The 23268-nt window shown below is 33.2% G+C and overlaps 1 protein-coding gene across 4 annotated transcripts; it reads right to left on the minus strand.

Moving 5' to 3' along the window:
• Nucleotides 1-853: 853 nt before the first annotated feature.
• On the minus strand, nucleotides 854-14282 carry LOC127125748 (UDP-glycosyltransferase 73C5). Of its 4 annotated transcripts, none has more exons than XM_051054561.1 (2): nucleotides 12815-14282; nucleotides 854-1199 (listed from the first exon to the last, which is right to left on the minus strand). In XM_051054561.1, exons 1-2 carry the CDS (start codon nucleotides 14140-14142, stop codon nucleotides 1013-1015), a joined length of 1515 nt encoding a protein of 504 aa, XP_050910518.1. In that variant the 5' UTR covers nucleotides 14143-14282; the 3' UTR covers nucleotides 854-1012. The 4 variants fall into 4 exon arrangements, with proteins under 4 accessions (XP_050910518.1, XP_050910516.1, XP_050910515.1 ...); XM_051054559.1 differs by having other exon boundaries at nucleotides 854-1242; nucleotides 12858-14281; XM_051054558.1 differs by having other exon boundaries at nucleotides 854-1554; nucleotides 13170-14278.
• Between the last annotated feature and the right edge of the window lie 8986 nt (nucleotides 14283-23268).

Here is a 23268-nt window from a genome sequence, read left to right on the forward strand (position 1 = left end):
CCTATAAAAGGGGGAAATCTGGCCTCGGTTTAGGGTTACACACAAAAAAAACCATTCTACGTTCCAGAATCTTTCTTTTGCCAGAAACATTCTTTCTTCAAGAATTATCCCCACAAAGATTTCGTGAACCCAGGCATAAATAGGGTCGAAATACTTTGTTTGGAAAGTGAACGAACACGATTCTTCGAAGATTATCCAGGATTATCAATTAATTATCTAACATAATAAATGGGCAAATTGAATTAGAAAAACTTAAAAAATAAAATCTGAATTTTCTTGACTCCCAGCAATGAAAGTCGTTGACTCATGTACAGTAAAAAAAAGAAATATAAAAAGAGATAAGAAAATAACCGTAGAAAAGAAAAAGATATATGTGGATAAGGAGAAGAAAAAAATTAAATATTATAGATTGCACCTCGATTTCGTAATGGTAGTGCATTTTGTCGATCCAAAATTATTGACCATTTTCTTTTGGAAATACTATAACAATATTTCTTTTTCACTCTGTAATTTATTGTATTTAATTGAATATAAAAGTTTAAAAATCCTTCTATGTGTTTCATCTTATTAACACTTGCATCTTTACATCTAATATATCTATACAGTAGAAATTGAGTATTATAAGAGGAATTGGAGTGTGTTGCAACCTGATTTGTTAGGTTTTGTTCAGGAGTTCCATGTCAATGCTATTTTTCCTTACGAAGCTACCGCCACTGTGACATAATTCAAAACCAAAATCTCAAGTGGGAGGACAAGATTACAATACCTCCATTTGGAGCTGCTTTTAGTGACATACCTTGTTTCTAAATTATTGGTTAAAAAATAATCAAAATGTGGGTATGCTCAACTATAGTGACACAAACCAATAATATAATAGTGTCACAAGAGTTACAGTATTGTTTGCAAAACTAAATGAAGGAGAACAAGAAAGAGAGAGCGCAGTATTGCCATGCTTTTTTTAATACATTTTGAAGCCATAAAAATACTTTTCTACAACAAAATGAAGGTATTCTCATTTTGAATTGGTTCCTTTGCCAAAAGATGACACCATATCTCTACATTTTTCCATGATATCTTTGATGAACAAAGTGACATTAGAGTCTGAAGATCCTCCTTTTTCTACTGCCCTTTTAGCCATCTCACCAAACTCTCTTATCCTTTTTTTTCTTTCTTCACTTTCATTTCTCTCATCCATTAGCCTTTCTATTCCTCTTTCAACATCTTCCTTCTTCACCAACACACCTGTTTCCTCTTCCTCCCCCCATTTCACTGGACTCTTCACCCCAATTTTCACACCAACTCTTAATATCTCCACAACCAAACTTTCATTAAAAAACTGATCTGCAAAAAGTGGCCATGTAATCATTGGCACACCAGCACATATTGCTTCTATAGTAGAATTCCAACCACAATGTGTCAAGAATCCTCCAACTGAAGGATGTGACAATATCAACAACTGAGGAGCCCAACCCTTAATCACTAGCCCTCTACCATTGATTCTACCCTTAAATCCACTTTCCTCAATCCATTTTCCCAATGCTTCTAAATGATTTCCTTCTCTTATAACCCAAATAAAAGGCCTTTTTGTTGCTTCTAATGCTAAACCAAGCTCTATCAACTGTGATAATGTTAAATTGCATAAACTTCCAAGACATGCATAAATAACACTCTCTTGCTTCTGAGAATCAAGCCATTTCAGATGAATCCATTCATCAACCGAAACATTCTTATTACTATCACCTCTTTGTACCTTATCCAGATTATCAGTGTTAGTAAGTGATACAGGACCAATACACCAAAGTTTATCATTTTTTACCTTTTTATAACCCCTTGCATAAGCTGGTTCCATCTCTTCAAAAGAATTCACTATGATCCCATAAGTACCCATTTCAGCTTCAACAACATCATATTGAAACTGTTTCAAAGCTTCACCTTTTGATATTAGTCCTGTTTGTGATCCGGTCATTTCAATTTTGTCAGGAATACCAGGCACGACAAAGGATTCAGATTCATTATTAGACATAGTTTCTATCATATTATTGAGAAATAAATTATGCATACACAGGAGAAATAAGCAACTTCCTCCAGAAAAAGAAATTCTTGGAACATTGAATTTTCTAGCTATGTGGATTGTATATGGTAAACACATATCAGAGATTATGCAATTTGGTTGCGGTGTTAACTCTTCAAATATTTTTTCAACTTCTTGTTGTAGAAATTTTGTAGAATTGAAGAAGTCTGATGCCGCGCCAAGTGAAGTTAGCATGTCAAGATTCTCACACCCTTCTTGTAATCCAGACTCTTTGGAAGGAAATCGGAGTTGGATTAGATGAATATGTAGGCCAGATTGAAGAAAACGTTGAAAGGTTGATGAGAAACGAGATGCATTTTGTGGAGTTGTAAGTACAGTAACAATGACATTGTTGTGATGTTGTGCTAATATTTTAGCAATGTCTATCATAGGAATCATGTGGCCCGGAGCCATCATTGGAAACAACACAAAGTGAGGCTTTAGATCTTTGGATGCCATGTTCCTGTAGTTGGAAGGATAAAGGATATGTTTTGACTTAAAAGTGGCCTTGTGCAATGAATTCAGCTATAAGACATTTTATAATCCCCAAACAACTTTTATGGTGATGTAAGCGCTTACATGTGCAGATGTTGAACTATCTGAATCAACTTTCTATAGAAGCACATGTTTGGATTCATTTTTGGTAGTATAAAATGTTACTATAATTAGAAAAATATTTAATAACACTTTTTCTTAAATATCCGTTTAACTTATTGTTTATATATATATATATATATATATATATATATATATATATATATATATATATATATAGAGAGAGAGAGAGAGAGAGAGAGAGAGAGAGAGAGAGAGAGAGAGAGAGAGAGAGAGAGAGAGAGAGAGAGAGAGAGAGAGAGAGAGAGAGAGAGAGAGAGAGAGAGAGAGAGAGAGAGAGAGAGAGAGAGAGAGAGAGAGAGAGAGAGAGAGAGAGAGAGAGAGAGAGAGAGAGAGAGAGAGAGAGAGAGAGAGAGAGAGAGAGAGAGAGAGAGAGAGAGAGAGAGAGAGAGAGAGAGAGAGAGAGAGAGAGAGAAGAATATACACCGACAGTGTAAAATATTTTTATACTGTCAAACAATGAGAGAAGTGTATCCCGTTACATCACACTTTAATTTTTAAAATAATGTTATGATTTGACAATATAAAATATTCTGATTAGATATATGTATAATATTTTTTTACACTGACAGTGCACTACCTTTAACCTCATATATATATATACTCCGAATTGATTTAGGGGTTGGAGTGTTAACTTTGCAGGTTCATCCCATACCACTAAATCGAAGATCTGTGATCGGTAAATTAACAACGATATTGATCTATCAATGTAGTAATAAAGCGAAATTCTCAAATATCGATCTCAATGACTGTTTTACGATACATAGTTCAATTTTTTAATTGAGTTAAACAAAAGACTTAGGCTTTTGGAATTGTTGTTTGAGAAATAGAAAATAGATTACAATTAAAAAGTAAATAGAGTAGTTGGAAGGTTAAAGCTAATATGAGTGAACATGCTATGGAAGGTGTATGATTGGATCCTTCAATAACTTTAACCTGACCTTGCGACATTTTATTTCACATATTGACTATCGCTTCTTAAGAGTGTTTACTCCTAAATCCTTAGTGAGAAAATCTTTAAACATTCAAATTAACTCTTATGTCCATAGTGAATTACAAATGAAATTAAGAATTTATTTATCAAGAATATTCTGGTTTCTAGAGGGTATCCTTAGTCCTAGGTGATATCTACTATGAAATACTCTCAATTGAGCGTTAACAATGACAGTCCAGTCTAAAGATTAACCGTAAATCAAACTCTATTTTTCTGAAACAGAAATCATTAAGAACAAATTGAAAGTAAATCAAATATCATAAAATTGTTGTTATCACAAGGTTCAAATCGAAATCATTTAACAAATCTGAATAAGGGACACCTCATAGCATTGGGAGGTTTGGCTACTCATAATATCAATGAAAAACAAAATACAAGATGTAGACATTGTAAATAATGAGATAAAATTAAGTCTTCAATCACTTAGGGTTCATGAAAAGCTTGATCCACTGCGAAATCTGAGTTCTTCAGCCTTCAAAACATTTTCTTGCCATTAAAAAATCGTCCAACCCTTGGAAATTTGTGTTTTTCGGCTAAATAGGGAAATTTAAGGTTTTTTCAGATCTGGGTCGTGTCATAGGCGTATTGCCCTCTCTGATACGTGTATGACAACTTTTGTACTACTTCATACCCGTATGGCCTACCTGGACGCAAACGCGTAAAGGTCTGGCCTGCACATGAAGGTCTGATATGGTTGGCCCCATATGCGTATGGACCTCCTCATACGAGTATGGGCAGAAGATGGGTTTTTGCACCTTACCTGCTATTACACGTATGACATATGGTTGAGAGAAGTGGTCATATGCATATGAGCTCCCTCATACGCGTATAGGCAAGAAATGATCATTTTTCTCTTTTTTTCTTCTACTCATATATTTTTGTATGGATTTTTCTCTAATCAATTTCCTTTTGACTCTTAACACCAATAAACACACGAAACACTACCTCAAGCACACAAAATAGCTCAGAAACAGTAAAACCACTGCAAATCAAGATGCAATAGAAAACTACTAAAAACTAACTTAAACTACTATAAAACCAACAGTAATTCACATGATTTTGACATTCAAATGATGAAAAATCTAACATAAATGGTGAAAGATCACAACTTCAATCTTAACTTATTGCTTGCCCTTAAGAAACTTTTAGCACAAAAACATAATGTCACCATTCATCAAACAAAACAAAGATTTTTAAAAACATACCTCTGAGATCTTCCATGATTCTTCTTTGTTGCTACCTTCCTTTTGACATGATCATCGAGGTCGAATGATTTTCCACACCTACACTTTATGGTACTCTTCTCTTTCCATCTTTATTCACACTCTCACCAATTCTCTTAGGTGTTCATGTATTTACACTCAAAATTCATAGTACGCAATATCATACCATACGCTTGAATAAGCTCTCTTTCAATTACCAGATGCACAATACACACACTTTTTGAGGTCTTTCCAGGTTTTAATGGGGCTTAGGTTAAGGTGGGATATTATATGAATAAGTAGGATTATGGTTCAGAGTCACTACGATCATTCTTTTCACCATGTTCATTCCAAAGTATCGCTGATGAAATTTATCTAGTCTTTGCTTTTTAGGCCTTTTAGGGCTAGCCATAATGGATTACTCGTTTTTTGGATTTTCTTTGATTTGGCATCCAAATGAGTTCTCCCTCTGGTGAGTGATTTTTCAACCTTTCTCTCTTTTTATCAGGTGCACTCACCTTGTTTTCACTGTTGTACATTTACCCCAAACTTAAAGGATGTTATCCTAACAACAACCCCAAACTTAGAATGTAACACATATCCAAAAATGAAACACAATAACTTTGAACAGGCTAGGGAAATGTTTGGGCTATGGGCTATTGATGCGGTAATTTCACAAACAATGAGATATATGCTCAAAGGGGGTTAACAAGGGATAAATACAATACATGGGATGGCTAGAAAGGCTCAGGGCTAAAATACCAATGTGTCTCAGTGTGTGTAATAATGCAATGGATATCAGAAAAGAGTATACAAAAGTTTGTATGTTTCATTTTGTGTTTCAAGAAAATGGATCTTTTTCTGACATGGTTAAGTGTTTGACATAATAAGTCAATACCATAACTCGACTCTGATACCAATTGAAGGTTCAAGAAACATAAAGGGGGGGGGGGTCTTGAATTGAGTTTCTAGATTAAAAACTTTTTATTAACCCAATAACACAAGCAACCAAGATAAGACAAAGATAAACAACACAAGTATTTTTATCCCGGTTCGATGTTAACAAAGTTACGTCCAGTTCACCCGACTGAGTGATTTCACCTTCATCAAGGACTTAATCCACTAATCAAGGAATTAAATACAACCTCAATGACAAATTATCAAAGACTTCTTGAGAATTCTGACTATAACCTAGTCTCTCAAGGAATTACAACTCAAAGGCTAACTGTCAATGACTTCTTGAAAATTCTGATTACAACTTAGTCTCTCAAGGAAATTAACCAAAGACTAAGATAAACAAGATTTTTGTGTTTACAAAGATGCTTCTTACTAATCCTAATACACACAATGAAATTCAGGTATTTACACTTGAGAATCCTTTAAATAAGGCTCAAAGTGTTTCTTTTATTTTTCTCTTTCTTGAAGATGGTTTGCTTTATTAAATTTTCTTCATCATGAAGTTTCTTCAGGTTTCACGCATACCATCTTTTCATTCACAATTCCACTGTCCTCTTTTTATATTTGAGAAAAAAAAGACTGTTGGAAGATGGAATTGGAGACTTCTTCAATAGTACAATGTAAAGTAGGTAGATTTAGTCGTAAATCATAGGTAGTGGTCATAAAATCTTTTATAGTTGTTTGAAGTAGAATCCTTTTAATTTTGTAGGTTAACTTGTATTGTTCACACGAATATCCATCCATTAAATTATTCGCATTGCATATGAGAAATATAGCATGTTCAGAGTCCAAAGCCTTGATAATAAACTTTAGTGTGTAATGGAAATACGAGGCTCAAGTGTATCAGAGTGCATCTGAAATGTATATATCAAAAGTGTTGACTGGTGAAACCAGAGTTATCTTTCATACAAAGCTTCTTCAAATAACAAATTTAATTTATAATCTCTTTTATCAGAGCAAGAGTCTCTATATCTAGAGTCCATAATCATGTTGGATCAGTTATGTTCAACATCTAGCTTGTTTAGAGTCTTCTTTACTCAACTTCTGACTTGATCCAATTCCACTTTACTCGGCTTCTAGCCTGTTCGGAGTCTTCTTTATTAAGCTTTTGGCTTATCAAATTCTGCGTACTTAATAAACTATTTAGAATACAAAAAAGTTCTTTTACATTTTGTTATCATGAAAACTCAAGGATAGTTGTAGAACCAAACTTGTTCCAAAAGTAAGCTTTCCTCTTTATTTTCATTAATGTCAATGATGAGGATCCTCTTTGTAACTTTAGTCGTTGATCAATTTCTCTATTATCACCCTGAAACATTAGAGCAAAGACCTTTCCCCGTCTTTTAGGGTGATGACTCATCAAATTCAATATAAATAGATTATTTTACATAAGCAATTCTATGATTGTAAACTCTATAAGCTTTACTCATAGATCATCACCCTAATAATATGTCTTAACCAGACTTAGCATCAAATTTACCACGATTTTCCTTTTCATTATTTAAAATGAAACATTTGCATCCGAAAACACAAAATTAAGAAATTTTTGGCTTTCTACCTTTAAGTAACTCATAGATTGACATCTCTAAGATAGGTTGAATGACCATCCTGCTTAAGACACGTCATGCGGTATTATTCGTATCCCCCCAAAAGTATTTAGGAAAGCTCATTTCACTTATCATGCTTCGAGGCAATTTTTCTAAAATATGATTTTTACACTCAATAACACCATTTTGTTGTGGAGTTCTCGAGCATGAAAATTTACGAGCAATTTAATTTTTGTTACAAAATTTAACTAATGGTTAATAAATTCTCACCGTGATCACTACAGAATGTGATAATTTTCAAACAAAAATATTTTGGACAAGCTTAAAAAAATTAACGAAAGCTTCAAAAGTTTCATCCTTATAGGATAGAATGACGTCCAATCAAATCTAAAGTAGTCATCAGCAATCACAAACCCATAATAATTGCCTCCTAAACTTCTTGTCTGGAAGGGCCAAAGAAGTCTTGGAGGAGAAGCTCGAGAGTTCTTGATGTCAAAACAACCTTCTTCAATTTAAACGACACTCTTGTTTCCTTTCATATTATGCAAGCATCACATAATTTTTCTATTAAAAATTTAATTTTAGGAAGACAAATCACTAGATTCTTGGATGCTATTCTATTTATTAATTCGAGATACACGTTACTTAAGCGTGTATACCATAACCAAGAATATTCACCCATGGCGACTAAGCACTTAGTACCATGCATTGACAAATCATCTAGATCATGCATATATATATATATATATATATATATATATATATATATATATATATATATATATATATATAATTATTATCAATCTAGAACCCTTAAACAAAAGGTCCTCACTTTCCTTATGCTCAATTAAACAACTTAGAGTATCAAAAACCACAGAGTACCCTTTGTTGCATAATTGACTAATGCTAAGTAGGTTATGTTTAAGCCCTTTATCTAAAAGCACATTCTCAACGGTGATTGTGGAGGGATTTCCCATAATACCTTCACATGAAATCTTACCTCTTGTGTTGTCCCCATACGTGACGTGATCACTTTCCTTCACATCGAACTTGATGAACATTAAAGTATCTCCTATCATGTTTCTTGAACATCCTCTATCTAGGAACCATAATCTTTTCACGGAGACAAGACTTTCCTGCAGACAATTATATAGGCAATTTAGGTACCTAACTAGTCGATACTTTAAGGTTAGTTGAGGAACACTTGTAAATACATGTCATTTTACCACTAGGAACATGAATGTTTCTTATATGACAAAGAGGCCTAATGTGACTCTTATCACCACACCAATGAAAAATATCTTTAGATGAAATGCTTTTTCTATTACTCCTAGTTACATGAGGTTTTTCTTAAAATCGGTGCCTTTATAACTTGAAGAAATAGAACTAGTAGAAGATAGGAAAATATCATGTGTTAATTATCCTTTGAGATTTTCAATTTCAAGTTTTAAAGTTGGACAAATAACACACTATACTTTTTCTATCTTTTAAACTAAAGTGTTAGAAACATTAAAACGCTCTTCAACTTGAGATGTATGAGCTTCCTTATGGGTGTGTTTAGTTCATCGAAAATGTAGGGGAGGGGAAGAAATATTAATAATTAAATGTGTATGGTTTAAAATTTATGAGGGGAGGGGAGAGGAGGGAGCAAAACCCATCCAAAACACAATTTTTGCGTTCCCCAAAATCGGGAGGATTTGGAGGGGAGGGGAGGGAATCTAAACTTTGATATTTAAAAAATTATAAAATTTAATAAAATATCCCCAGGTTTATTTTAGTATTTAAATATTATTCATTTTCTTTCGTTTACTACTTCTTTTTTGTATGATTTTTCTTTGTTGCTTCCATCAAATTATTGTGATTTTTCTCCACCTTCATATTATTTTTGTATTTTTGTTATTTAATTTAAATTATAATCATTTCGTTTAATGCTTTAGAAAACTCACTATATGAATATTCATTATCAGGATTAAAAGTGTATACGTGTGATCTTTCACCTTTTTTATCTGCCATCAAACATAGGTTGACACACTCATCATCTGAACTTGAGAAGGAATCTGAGGAGGAGTTCTCATTCTCTTCTTCCCACTCGATATATGCTCTTCGACATTTGGTGATTTTTCCTTTTGTCTTGTAGAATTCCTCATCTTTCGTTTTGTGATATTTGGCGAGACTTGGACAACTAGTTCTATAATGTCCCGATTTTTCGAACTCATAACACATAATGTCATCATCCTTTTTCTTATGTTTTTTTTAGGTGTGCGAGTACTTTTGAAATTTACCAAACCTTTTCCGAAATGCTTGAGCTTGTTTCTTTACAAGTATCTATTGTAGCATCTGACGGATAAACTCATCTCCTCTTATTTAGGAGCTTATTCATCAAAGTTCTTAATATATTCCTCTGACTTCTTCGCTTTAGATGACGAAGATTTCGAAGAAAGATTATTTTTCTTTTCATTCCCTTTCTCTTTTTTTCTTTTCGACTTTACTTCTCTATTCACAAGTCTTTCAGTTCATTGTCATGCTCGACTAGTTTCCCAAATAACTTTGTGATGTCCAAACTACTAAGATTGTTAAATTCTTTTATAGAGGAAATCTCTAATTGTCACTTCATGCACATAGACCATAATATTTTGTTAGAACAATCTTTGTTAAAAAATGTTTTTTCCAAGTTACTTAGTTTGTTAATTAAGTGAAAGAATCTAGTCTGCATGGAATTCATGGATTCTCCGGGTTCCATACATAATAGTTCGAACTCCTCTGTAACATGTTGATCTTAGAATCCTTGATGCCATCCATTCTCACATACCTTTAACACTCTTATGATGTGAAATTGAGTAGAATCTTTTCACGTTTAAAGCGGATATAATTATGTTACTCGCTTTCAAATCATATGAAGCAGGTTTGGTTTCAGTATCTATCCAATTTGTAAGGTGTTTAACATTATCTTCGTCGCCCTTAGGAGTAAAAGGTCTTTCAATGACATCTACCCATTGATTTTTGTCAACTAGTAGCAAATGTGCATACATGTTCTCTTTCTAATAAGCATAATTCTCGCCTTTAAAAATAGGTGCTCTATTATACACTCCATTAGGATCATTACCATCCTCCATATTCTCAAATTTTTGGAGTCAATTAGACTTGATCAAAAGACCAACTCTTTATGTCAATTTTTGGGTGAGAATATGGAGTAGAGAAACGGTCTAGAGGGGGTGAATAAACCCTAATTAAAAAATTTAACCGATTTTCCAAAAATAGAATATCAAATGTTTTTCAGAATTGTGCGCGGAAGTCTCAAAGCAAAAATAGAGATCTTATACTTGTATTGGAATTCAACCACATTGACAAGTACAAAGTTGACAAAATTCATGGATTGTTAAAAGATAATCATTGATTGCGTAATTGTAGATCACATAAGATGTGTCCTCTACAATTGATTCAATTAATATCTGATTCTAACACCACTAGTTTTATATAATTTAATCACTACTAAAGCTCAATTAGGTACGAATTCTAACAAAACCTAACCTTATTTAAAAACTCGCTACCAAACAAATAAATAATAAACTACCCTAAGAATTGGAAACCTAAGCATTAAATTATATTATGAAAATTAAAATATGAAAGAGTGTATGTGTATGTGTGTGTATCTGTGTGTGTGTGTGTGTGTGTGTGTGTGTGTGAGAGAGAGAGAGAGAGAGAGAGTACACATGGATGTATAGGGGTTTGATATTCATCCTCGCTTTGCCTATGCCACTGTTCAATGGTCTCCCGCTGGAACCTTTTTTGTTCATATTTATTTTGACAAATATTGCAAGAGTTCATACAATAACTAATCCATAATAATGTTGAGAAAAATAAATTTCCTATTTAGATCTTGACATATATACAACTTAATACCAAAATCTTCTACGAAATCTTTACTCGATTATCGCTTCTTGAATCTTCCAGCTTCACCAATCTGCTCACAGTCTTCGTGTGTGGCAATCACCCATTGATCCCACTAACTTCTTGAGCGATGAATTTTTCGAAGATTTGAGAAGAACTCTACTTTGTCTGTAGCCTTCCACATAATGACTAACAATGTTAGATGGAGAGAAAAACCTTCTTCTTTTCAATGAAATCTGTCAGCACCAACGAAAATAACCTCAATATTGCAAACTTCCCGAAAAAACTTACCTAACCTTCAAGAACAACTAGTTTAAGGACAACATTTATCTCAATCAATTACAAATCTCTCATTGTCAAGGTCTGAAATCAAAACTAGAGGTTGAAGATGAAATAATTTATGTTGCAAAAGCTTTTGAGTTTTCAAAAATGAGAGGGTGTTGATTTCACAAAATCACAGTGTACATTAAGAAATTGTTTCTTGAGTTCTTAAGTTGTATTTTAAAATGAGATGACAAAATGAATTTATATGTGCTTTAGATAAAATACAAAAAATGGATGAAAAAAGTTAGTTAGATTCAAGTCAAATGAACAAATGAAGTGGAATAAGAAAACATGAAGAATTTAACCCATTTCTCGTGTGATTCGAATCACCTTATAATTCTGATTCAAGTCAGAGAGGCTCATGATTCGAATCAAGTACAAAGTCTGATTCAAATCAATTTGGACTGAGCCAAACAGAGAAATGAGAAAAACTGTACTGATTCAAGTCAAGTGTAAAGTTTGATTCGAATTAATTGAAGCATAGGTGACTCAAATCTGTCTAATTCGATCAAGTGCAACTTGTGATTCTAATCATAAGTATGCCTGATTTGAATCAAGTTAAAACATTGATTCATGTCAGAGAAGTTGAAAAAAATTGTTTTGCCTCTGGTCTATTTGATTCGAGTCAGGATATTTACATGATTCGAATCATGCACACAAAATCTCAATTTTTCATTGTTTTTTAATATACTTTGAGATTTTTCTTTTTACCTAATTTGAACCAATAACATACATGGTTCTTATTCCAGTGACTCAAACAATTGACTAAAATCATCATGATCAAACTCAAATATAACAATTGATTTATGCATGTTAAAACCAAATAGTTTCAAAACTTGATTTAAAGATGTACAATCATGAAAGAGACTCAATAAACACTAATAAACGAAACGAAAATGATAACATAGACAATAAAAATTAGAATGTATACCAAAGAACATTCATATGCTTGTAAATAGTCTCATAATAATACACCAATCAAAATTAGAAAATCAACGAAAGATTTTCTTTTTTGTACGAAGGTCTTCTCATTTTGAACTGATTCCTTTGGCAAATGATCACACCATATTCCTACTTTTTTTTCATGATATCATTGATGAACAAAGTAACATTTGTGTGAGAAGATCCTCCTTTTTCTACTGCCCTTTTAGCCTTCTCACCAAACTCTCTTATCCTTTTTCTTCTCTCATCACTTTCACCTGTCTCATTCATTAACCTTTCTATTCCTCTTTCAATATCTTCCTTCTTCACCAACACACTTGTTTCCTCTTCCTCCCCCCATTTCATTGGACTCTTCACTCCTATTGACAAACCAACTTTTAGTATTTGCACTATCAAAATTTCATTCAAAAATTGATCTGCAAAAAGTGGCCATGTAACCATTGGCACACCAGCACATATCGCCTCTATGGTAGAATTCCAACCACAATGAGTTAGGAATCCTCCAACTGAAGGATGTGACAATATCAACAACTGAGGAGCCCAACCCTTTATTACTAGACCTCTACCATTGATTCTACCCTCAAATCCACTTTCCTCAATCCATTTTTCCAATTCTTCTAAATGATTACCATCTCTTATAACCCAAATAAAAGGCCTTTTTGTTGCTTCTAATGCTAAACCAAGCTCTATCAACTGTGGTAATGTTAAATTGCATAAACTTCCAAGACATGCATAAATAACACTCCTTGGCTTCCGAGAATCAAGCCATTTCAGATGAATCCATTCATCAACTGAAACATTCTTATTATTATGACCTCTTTGAACCTTATCCAGACTATCTGTATTACTAAGTGATACAGGACCAATACACCAAACTTTATCATTTTTTACCTTTTTATACTCCTTTACAAATGTTGACTCTAATTCATCAAAAGAGTTCACAATTACCCCATAAGAACCCATTTCAGCTTCAAGCATATCATTACTAAACTGCTCCCAAGCTTCACCCTTTAATCCTAGTCCTGTTTGTGATATCTTTATCTCAAATTTATCAGAAAAACCAGGCAACTCAAAATACTCAAGTGGACTATTAGCCATGGTTTGCATCATATTACTAATATGTAAATTATGCATAGACAAGAGATAAAAGCAACATGTTCCAACAAAAGAAATTCTTGGAATATTGAATTTTCTAGCTATGTTGATTGTATACGGTAAACGCGCATCAGAGATTATGCAACTTGGCGGCGGTGTTAACTCTTCAAATATTTTTTCAGCTTCTTGTTGCAGAAACTTTGATGAATTGAAGAAGTCTGATGCCGCGCCAAGTGAAGTTAGCATGTCAAGATTCTCACACCCTTCTGGTAATCCAGACTCTTTCGAAGGAAATCGGAGTTGGATTAAATGAATGTGTAGGCCAGATTGAAGAAAACGTTGAAAGGTTGATGAGAAACGAGATGCATTTTGTGGAGTTGTTAGTATTGTAACAACAACGTTGTGATGTTGTGCTAATATTTTAGCAATGTCCATCATAGGGATCATGTGACCTTGTGCCATCATTGGAAACAACACAAAGTGAAGCTTTTGATCTTTGGATGCCATGGCTGAAACATGGAAGTGGCCTTGTGCAATGAATTTAGCTAAAGCTGTAAGACATGTTTATAATCCCCAAAGCACTTTTAAGGTGATGTAAGAGCTTACATGTGCACAAGTTGAACAATTAAATTTAGAAACGAAATTCAGTGTTGTATAATGGGGTTAAATTTTAATAATTAATATTACAACAAACATTATGTTGAGTTTTTGTCCTTTCTTCGTCTAATACCCTACAACTGCAAAGGAATGGGGGAATTTTGTTGGGTTGTGACAATGTAGCTGTTTTGGAACTAGAAATTCCACATGATAAGATAAGATCTTCTAAAACTAGAGAGTTCAAATCGGATATTAAATGAAAAAATTGTTGAAATTAATTTTAATTCTTAATCATAAAAGACAAAAACATGTTTTAATTCAACCACAACGAGAGTTACTCCAAATTACTTCCTTAATTGGGGAGAAGCTTTAAGATGATTGTCACACAAAAAAGTCAGCCACAAAATTAAACATAGATCCCTTTGAAAGGTTTTCACATTTAGAAGATGAAGACATTACTTAATTCTTAGAATAAACAATAAATTCAAATAACTCTTATGAACTAGATATACATGTTAATTTTATAGGGACATTAGAAATACATGAATCATGGCCAGCATTTCTTTGAAACTGAAACTGTTGTACATAATATGTTTTGAAACCTCAATTGAGAAAAAGGGAAAAGAAAACATGTTTTGATATTGTTATTTTTTCCTCAAGCAGTAAGGCTGTGGAAGTGTTTGATAAGTGTTAAAATTACTTAAACTACGTAGATATGTATCAATTTATTTTATAAGTAATTAATTAAAAAATCTCAGATTTATCAATGAAAAATTATAAAATATTTGTTTAAATTTTTAATTGCACATTAAAAAAAATAGCTAATAATAATTGAAAAACCACCACGCAACACACAAAGATATTGCCAAGACATTTTCCTACAACAAGGCTCCCTAAGCCAAGATCATAGGCACATTTAGTGAGCACATGTAGTCAAGAAGACTTTTGGATTAAGTAACTTCAATATTAAGTAATCAATCTCACTAAGCTAAGATCCCAAGTGGCCATAGTAAGAAAAGGCTAAGTTATTTCATGGTGAATTAAGGATTTGTGTGCTAGTCGAAGATGGACGATGCGCTAGTTAGATAGGGCGGCTTGGGGAAATAGCGGGTGAGCTATCATTGCTTAACAAGGAAGAAAGTAGGCGTGCTAGACGGAGATGGGTGATACGCCTAATGAGCTTACCTTACCCCGGCCTAAATAGGGTGCCATTTTCAGTTCAAAGATTTTTTCGGTGGATTTAAGGTAGTACAAAAAAAAGTAGGTTCATCTTAAATCTCAACAGGAGAGAATACGAAGAGAAAGATTGAAGGCGGAAGTGTTGCTCGCGGAATTAGTGCATACGTTGTTCAACCTCTTTCTTCTATAATAGAATTGTAAATTTAGGATAAGTAAGCGTATCTAATTCTCATTTGTTAGGGGTTAGATGTAGTCATCGTTGTTGGACATGTAACTCCATACATAAGAGGGAGATGGTGAATTGTGGAGGTTTGAAAAGGTTGAAAATAAAATCATTTGAAAAATCAATGTTTGTTTGAAAACATTTCACATAACAAACAAGTAAAATATGCAGCGAAACAAAAGGATAGACAAAAAATTAAAGGAAATACAATAAAATAAAGAGAGAGAGAGAGAGAGAGAGAGAGAGAGAGAGGGAGGGAGGGAGGGAGGGAGGGAGGGAGGGAGGGAGGGAGGGAGAGAGAGAGAGAGAGTTAAGATTTAGATAGGTTCGGCCTAAATTTGTCTACATGACATCATGAGAATTATTCTTTAGAGTATCCAATAAACTTTAGAGTTTTTAGAAGGATATGGCTATAGACTTCCTTATACAAGAAAATTAAGTTTAACAGCTAACTTCCAACCAAACAACGAACAAGGTTTAAATTGTTTATCCTTAAAGCCAAACAGAGATTTTTCATGATCTCGAACCAAGATGGAGTTTTACATTTGTTATCCTCTAAACTGAGATAGAGTCTGAGTTGGCTATCCTCTTAAATAAAGCAGTGTTTACAAAGGCAAACCTTGAATCGAGTTGAGATTTTACATGGGATAATATCGAACTAACTAAGCTTTTACACTAGGATGAACTCAGAGATCAATATGAGATTTTACACAGGCTAATCTCTAACAGATAGAACTTTTAATCGAGTTGAGCTCAAAAATCATTTTTTGAGATTTTTATGACTAGTTTTCACCAACCAAAAGAGAACTTTTATTTTTGGAAAACTCATAAACTAAAAAGAGACTTCCTGAGACAATTTCTCAAACCAAACTATAAGTATGAAATATATCTAGGAGAGGGTGAATTAGATAATTGGTACTATTTAAGTTTTCTCGATTGATATTGTTAGAGATTATGTTCTTAATTTTTTAGAACTAATATAAAAGTAAAGGTGTTGAAAAATAAGTGTAGAGAGTAAATAACACAAATGATATATCCTGGTTCCTTTTTCAAAACAAGAGTACTCCAGTCCCCTCACACCCCGTGAGAGATTTCACTATGTCAAATACATTACAGTCGATCAACTTTACTCTCTTAACTATCTAATAATAATCACAAATGTGCACCACCTTTTAATTTTATAACAAATAAGAGAAAGCTAGTCACTTTCACCTTGAACAATGAACACTAACACTTAGTGAACAAAACAGAAATTTGAATAAGTAAAGAAGCTCTTCGACTTGCCTACAGCTCTTTCAGCCATTCTTTGTTCATGAGATCAAGCGTCCATTGAAGCTCTTCCTTTGTCAATGTTGACAAATCTTTTGACTCTTCTATGGCTACTACCACGTCGTCGAACTTTGGAGCCAATGACCTCAAGTTCTTTGAAACAACTGATCTTGATGTCAACACTTCTCCACATACCCTTATTTAATTCACCAAATTTGTAACTCTAGTGAAAAAATCAGTTATGTTTTCATTGTCTTTCATCTAAAGCAATTCATATGTTCTTTTGTGAGTTTGTAACCTCACCTCTTTCACCTTCTCTCCGTCTCTAAATGATTTTTCCAGAATTTCTCATGCTTCTTTCACTGATTCAACATCACTAACCTTTTCAAAATTATCATAATCAACACATTAATGGATTATAAAGGAGCTTTATAATCTTTCTTCTTCAATTATTTGTGTGTACCTTTTTCTTCATCCGCCGCGTTTGTTGCAAGCGGTGTCACTCCCTCCTTCACAAGATCCCAAAGATCTTGATAGTAAAAGACAACCTTTATCTGCTTGCACCAATTCTCGTAATTCCGATTCTTCAGAATTGAGACACTCGCCGGAAAATACCCCTTCGGATGATTCATCACCATCTTATTTTGCTTCCCACGAATCGCTCAGTCAGTGCTCTAGATACCAGATGTTGGAATTAAACCCAAAAACTTTGAGTAGTTACGAGTCAATCTTGATGAACAAGATTCAATCAACCAATCTAATTCCCACTTGTTCTTCACTCTTCACTCGAGTGAATCAACCAACCTTTGTTGCAAGCTTGTATCACTGCACAATGATGATGAAAACAAGAAAAGAAAATTGAATAAGAAAGAAGACTAGGGTTTGACGGAAATTGAGGAAGAAGATGATTTCTGCATAGTCTCTCTGTCCGTAGCCTGTGAAAAATCTCGTTAATTTTCTAACTATAAGTGATTACATGATTGTTATGAAAACAGGGGTTACTTCCTCTATTTATAATTGAGCTAGTTTGGTCCCTAAACTAAAACCCCAAAATTACAAAGATCCAAAATACCTATTTTGGTCTAAGTCGAAATCATGTGCCAAGTAACCTGTTTCGACACTTCAACATTTAATACAACTCGACACACACTACATATTTCGACACATCTTTGTTTTTATCGAGCATTACCTACTTCGACACAAAGAATTACAATTCAACATAAACATCATTCTACATTATCCGGGAATTGAAAAAGATATATTCACTAAATGGATGACAAAGAATTCCGAGGACATGGAAGCCCGCCAACTCACTTACTCTGAATTTCCTACAAAATATGTATGGAACAACAAAGACAAAATATGGACAAGAAGGCGTAACCGCAAGTGTTTTGGTAGAATATACTATGTTCCTCCCACAACAAGAGAAAAGTATTATTTACGAATGCTTCTGAATATTTTTCGAGGTTGTTGCTCTTACAATGAAATCAGAATTGTAAATGGTGTACTCTATAATACTTACAAGGAGGCATGTTATGAACTTGGGTTACTAAAGGATGACAAAGAATGGGATGATTGTATAAAAGGAACCAGCGGCTTGGGGTTCTGGAACTCAACTTCGTCAATTATTTCCAACAATTTTATCACATTGTGAAGTCATTAAGCCAGATCCTCTGTGGGAATCCAATTGGAATTTACTTTCTGAAGATATTTTACTTACAAACGCCTTTGAATCCAACTGAAGAATCCACATGTGATATTCCTAGAAAGGCCAACTTGCTCAATTAATCATGCAAACATCTTTCATAATTTGTGATATTCCTAGGAAAGGAGAACTTCTGAATGGCTCAAACTTTGGAGATAAAGTCCTAATTCCAAGAATAACATTGTCACCTTACATAATCTAATTTGACATTCGTCCTAAAACAAAGACAATATCCTATGTCGTTATGTTTTGCCATGACCAAAAATAAAAGTTAAGGACAATTCTACCAAATGAAAATACAGTCTTATATCTTCCAAAACAAATTTTTACTCGTGGTCAATTATACGTTGCAATCTCAAGGGTAACTACAAAAAATGGATTACACATTCTCACGACAGATGACGATCTACCAAATGAAAATACAGTCTTAAACATCGTGTACATGAAAGTTTTTTAAGATCTCACTCACACAAAGAACTCAAATTTAAAAGGTATATAAATCTAATTATTTGTTATCTAAGTTTAAACATTCATTTTACCAATTTATTTTACCATGTCAACTGAATTTGTTATTTTTATATATTTGTTGATTGTATTTAGATGGTGTAAATTACTAGCTGCTATTAATTTATGAACCATATTTGAATATGGTTCTCGATGGACGGGAATGTTGTGTTATTGGTGTGACTACTACGACAAGTATGTCTCTCATACTCCCGATTAATCAATGGTGGAGATTATTTTTCTACTGAGATTAATTTTTGGAACTTTGTTGAGATTGCCTTGAGTCTTTCAAGACACTTTCTATTTAGTTTGGAGTTTTAGTCTCATTTAGGTTACAATCAATTTTTGTTTAAACTAGACAGTTGTTCAATGATGCTTCAATGAAATTCATTAGACATGAAGCTGCCAAAGCAAACACACACGTGGTTATGGTCTTTGACCGCACTAAAGGTTGGTATAGTGTTTCCGAGTCCATGGATCACAATGAGGGCATGCCGATGAGACAGTACAGAGTCGAACTAGATAGAGGTTGATACGATTGCGGAAAGTTCCAAGCCTTTCGTACACCCTGCTCCCATGTCATTGTGGCATGCTCAAAGGTTCGCAGGGATCCATCCTACTTGCTATCTGAAGTTTACAAAGTCGTCAGCCTTTCAAATGTTTATAAAATTAGTTTTTCCGTAGTGGCAAAAGAGGATTATTGGCCAGAATATCAAGGGAACATCGTCTGGCACAACGAAGTTATGCGAAGGAAGAAAAACGGTCGCCCAAACAGTAATCGGATTCGAACCGAAATGGATACGACGAGCAAAATGGTTAGACTATGTAGTTCATGTCGTCAGTCAAGTCACAATCGTAATAACTGTCCTAGTGTTGGAACGAGCACAACGAGATAAGTTCACATGTACCTCTATTGCAATATATGAAAAACTAAATTTATTTCATATTAGACGTATGTGACGAAAGTACCATTACAAAAACAGTAACACAAAAAATTAAAACAACTAGAATACAAGAACTATGTGATTACAACCATCAAAACAATTTTGAACATGTAATGCATCATCCTATGAGCGTCTTGGTCGGTCTTAATATCCACCCATTGGCGCACTTCTCCGTTTTGGTTGAATGTGAACACAAGCCATTGTATTCTTCTAATCCTTTCACCCTCTCCAATTTCTCCCTCTAACCAACTGTACAACGTCCGATTAAGATGTTCAAACGTATTTGTGTTCCAAAGTCAAATCTGTACCGGAGCCGCAACGGCGGAAAATATTACATCAGCATTTCATTTCTGAATGTATGCAAACATTGTTAAAACACGGAAACTTGAAGGTGAGTGGGGTTGAATTAGAGAAAATATGGTAGTAGGAAATAATTTGTGTGAAAAATATTGCATTCAAGGCGTGACATTTATACATAATGGACATAAAATACATGCGCTAAAAGCGCTGGCGCCCAACATGACATGACATGCAAGCGTCAGAGGCATTGACACATGTACTTAATGCTGCACTAAGGCGCCAGGGGCATTGGTGACTCCTCATGAGGGCCAATGCATGCGCCAATAGCATTGGCGCCTCCTTTGGTTGCTTAGGGGATGCGCCAGTTCATCTAACGCATCCTCTTCTAAAAGTGGTTATTTTGGTTTTTTTTGAATTATTTGTTATTTTTAATTTATTTATTTTAAAATGATTATTTTAAATAAAAAAATTCAAACGTGACGCATCCAAAAAGAAAGAAAAAACTCTTCTTAGCTTTTTATTTTTTCTCTTTTCTTTATTGTTATTTTTTAAAATCATGAGAGGATGATTGAGGTGAGTGGTGCGGCTGGCCCCACTTGGATATACTAATTATTTTAGGGTATCAAAATTTAATCAATGTCAATATTGTCCTTAGATATTGTATTCTCATAAAACAAAATATAATTAAAAAAAATCAAACAAACTTTTTAATAAAAAATAAAATAAAGTTATTATTTTATTTATTCTTACTTTTTTTTTTGTTTAAAAAGGAAATAAAAATCAAATGAGCACATGTGCAAAAAAATATATTGAATGCACTAGAAAATCTACGCGAAATATAGTTCAGTAAAATAGACCATTGTTGATTAAATAGTGAAGTTAAAAATACCTGGATGAAAATGTTCAAACCGATCAAAATGCGACCATGCAGATGCAAAAAAATTATATGAGCATACCAAATTAATATATGTGAAACATAGATTAATAAAACAGACAACTACAAGCCCAGAATTGAAATTTTTCGTCAGCTAATTTTACGTGTCATTGAGAATTGCTTTGATCGGTTTGTCTGTAAAACCAAAATTTTATTCTAGTTGATTTTTAGGAATTATGCTTAAAAAAATGCGGGCAAAATTAAGGTATGACAATCCACAGTGATATAATAAACTCAATTGTATTTTATATTACTCTATTATGCTCTAGACATGTTGGGTTGAATAAAATGAAAGTGCACGTTGAGTCAATCAAGGAAACTTATTGTGCATCATCTAGAGAACAACAACAACATCATATATAGGATTCTCAACAATAACAACAACATATGACATTCAAAAAAATTCTAAGTCATATTATAAAAGCAAAATATTGGTAAGTCACGATCATAAAACAACAATAATAAACACAACATATAACATTTTCAACAACGCAAAACCATAAAAATAATTTCAATCTCAATCACAACAACATATGATATTAAATTTTTTGCTAAGTCACATTATAAAAACAAAACATTCTAAATCACACCAACAAAGTAACAACAACATATAAGATTCTCAACAATACAAAACCACAACAAAACAAAAAGCAATCTCAATCTCATTCTCAATCACAACAAGATATAATATTAAAAACTTTTCTAAGTCAAATTATAAAAACAAAACATTGTTAAGTCAAAACAAAAAAGAAAACAGCAATAACAACAACATATAATATTCTCAACAATACAAAAACATAAAAGCAATTACAATATCAATCTCACTCTCAATCACAACAACATATAACATTAAAAACTTTGATAACTTATGTTATAAAAATAAAACATTGCTAAGTCGTAACAACAAAAACATATACATCATCAATAACACAAAATCTCACACAAAAATCTCAATCTCACTCTCAATCAAAATAACATATAACATCCAAAACATTGTTGAGTTACAAAAATTAAACAACAACAATCTCAATCTAAATCATCAGTAAACATATTACGTACTTATCTCAATAAAAGAAACTGACATATATCATTCACTATCAATCTAAACAAAAATAATAACAACATTAATCCTCTAGTTTTTAGTATGGATGACAAATGAATCCATTAAACAATTATTCATCCAATCCGTCCAATGAATAATCCATTCGATGTTGGATTAATTTATTATTAATTAGGTGTGACTCATGTAAACAATATTTGGCTTAAATAAAAGACACCTAAATGTGATGATTATTTGGTAGATGGATAATTAAGTCAATGGGGTTTTATTTTGAAATTCAAAATACAAATCCCTCTTCTCTCTCTTCACTGTTGGGACATGACTCTTGGGGTGAAATATGACTGTTGGAATAAAGTGTCTATAAAAGGACACATTTAGGCAACCAACAAAAACTTTTCTCATTCCTTCTCATTTTCTCACAAATACACAAAAGTATATTCATCATCAAAGATACAAATAAGGAAGAAGGAAGAGAGGAGAAAACAATTGCAAACAAGGATCAATAAATCAGACAAGAATCGATGTCATGGATCCGGGTACGGTTTTACGGTTTTATTTATAGAATCTAAAACACTGTGAAAATCGTGATATCAAGATCCAAAACATAAAATTTTGCTAACAGTTGGTATCAGAGCGTTGTTACCGGTATTATGATTTTTCGGTGTTGATTATTGATATGTATGTATGCTATGCATAAAATTGCTTTTGAAATTTTTCAAAGACGTTACGGTGATGGCACTAGAATTTATATACATGTTCCAGAATTTCCAATGCATGTGTTAATAGACAATCCAAAATATCCTATATATGCGTAGTATATTCATTTACATAACTTCGTATATAAAGTCGTTTTATTTTAGTTATGTTACCTTTTCAAATTTTGTGTGTTCATATCCTGGTTTGATTGAGTTGCAACAT

Source organism: Lathyrus oleraceus, chromosome 3, assembly GCF_024323335.1.
Source record: "Lathyrus oleraceus cultivar Zhongwan6 chromosome 3, CAAS_Psat_ZW6_1.0, whole genome shotgun sequence".
NCBI classification, from domain to species: Eukaryota; Viridiplantae; Streptophyta; class Magnoliopsida; order Fabales; family Fabaceae; genus Lathyrus; species Lathyrus oleraceus.

What these genes read in the sequence shown, in the direction of transcription:
- LOC127125748 (XM_051054561.1), bottom strand. Translation starts at nt 14,142, where the DNA reads ATGGCATCCAAAGATCAAAAGCTTCACTTTGTGTTGTTTCCAATGATG. An exon ending in ATTGAAAGAGGAATAGAAAG is followed by an intron (nt 1,200 to 12,814) that starts GTTAATGAATGA and finishes AGGAATAGAAAG; the next exon opens with GCTAATGGATGAGAGAAATG.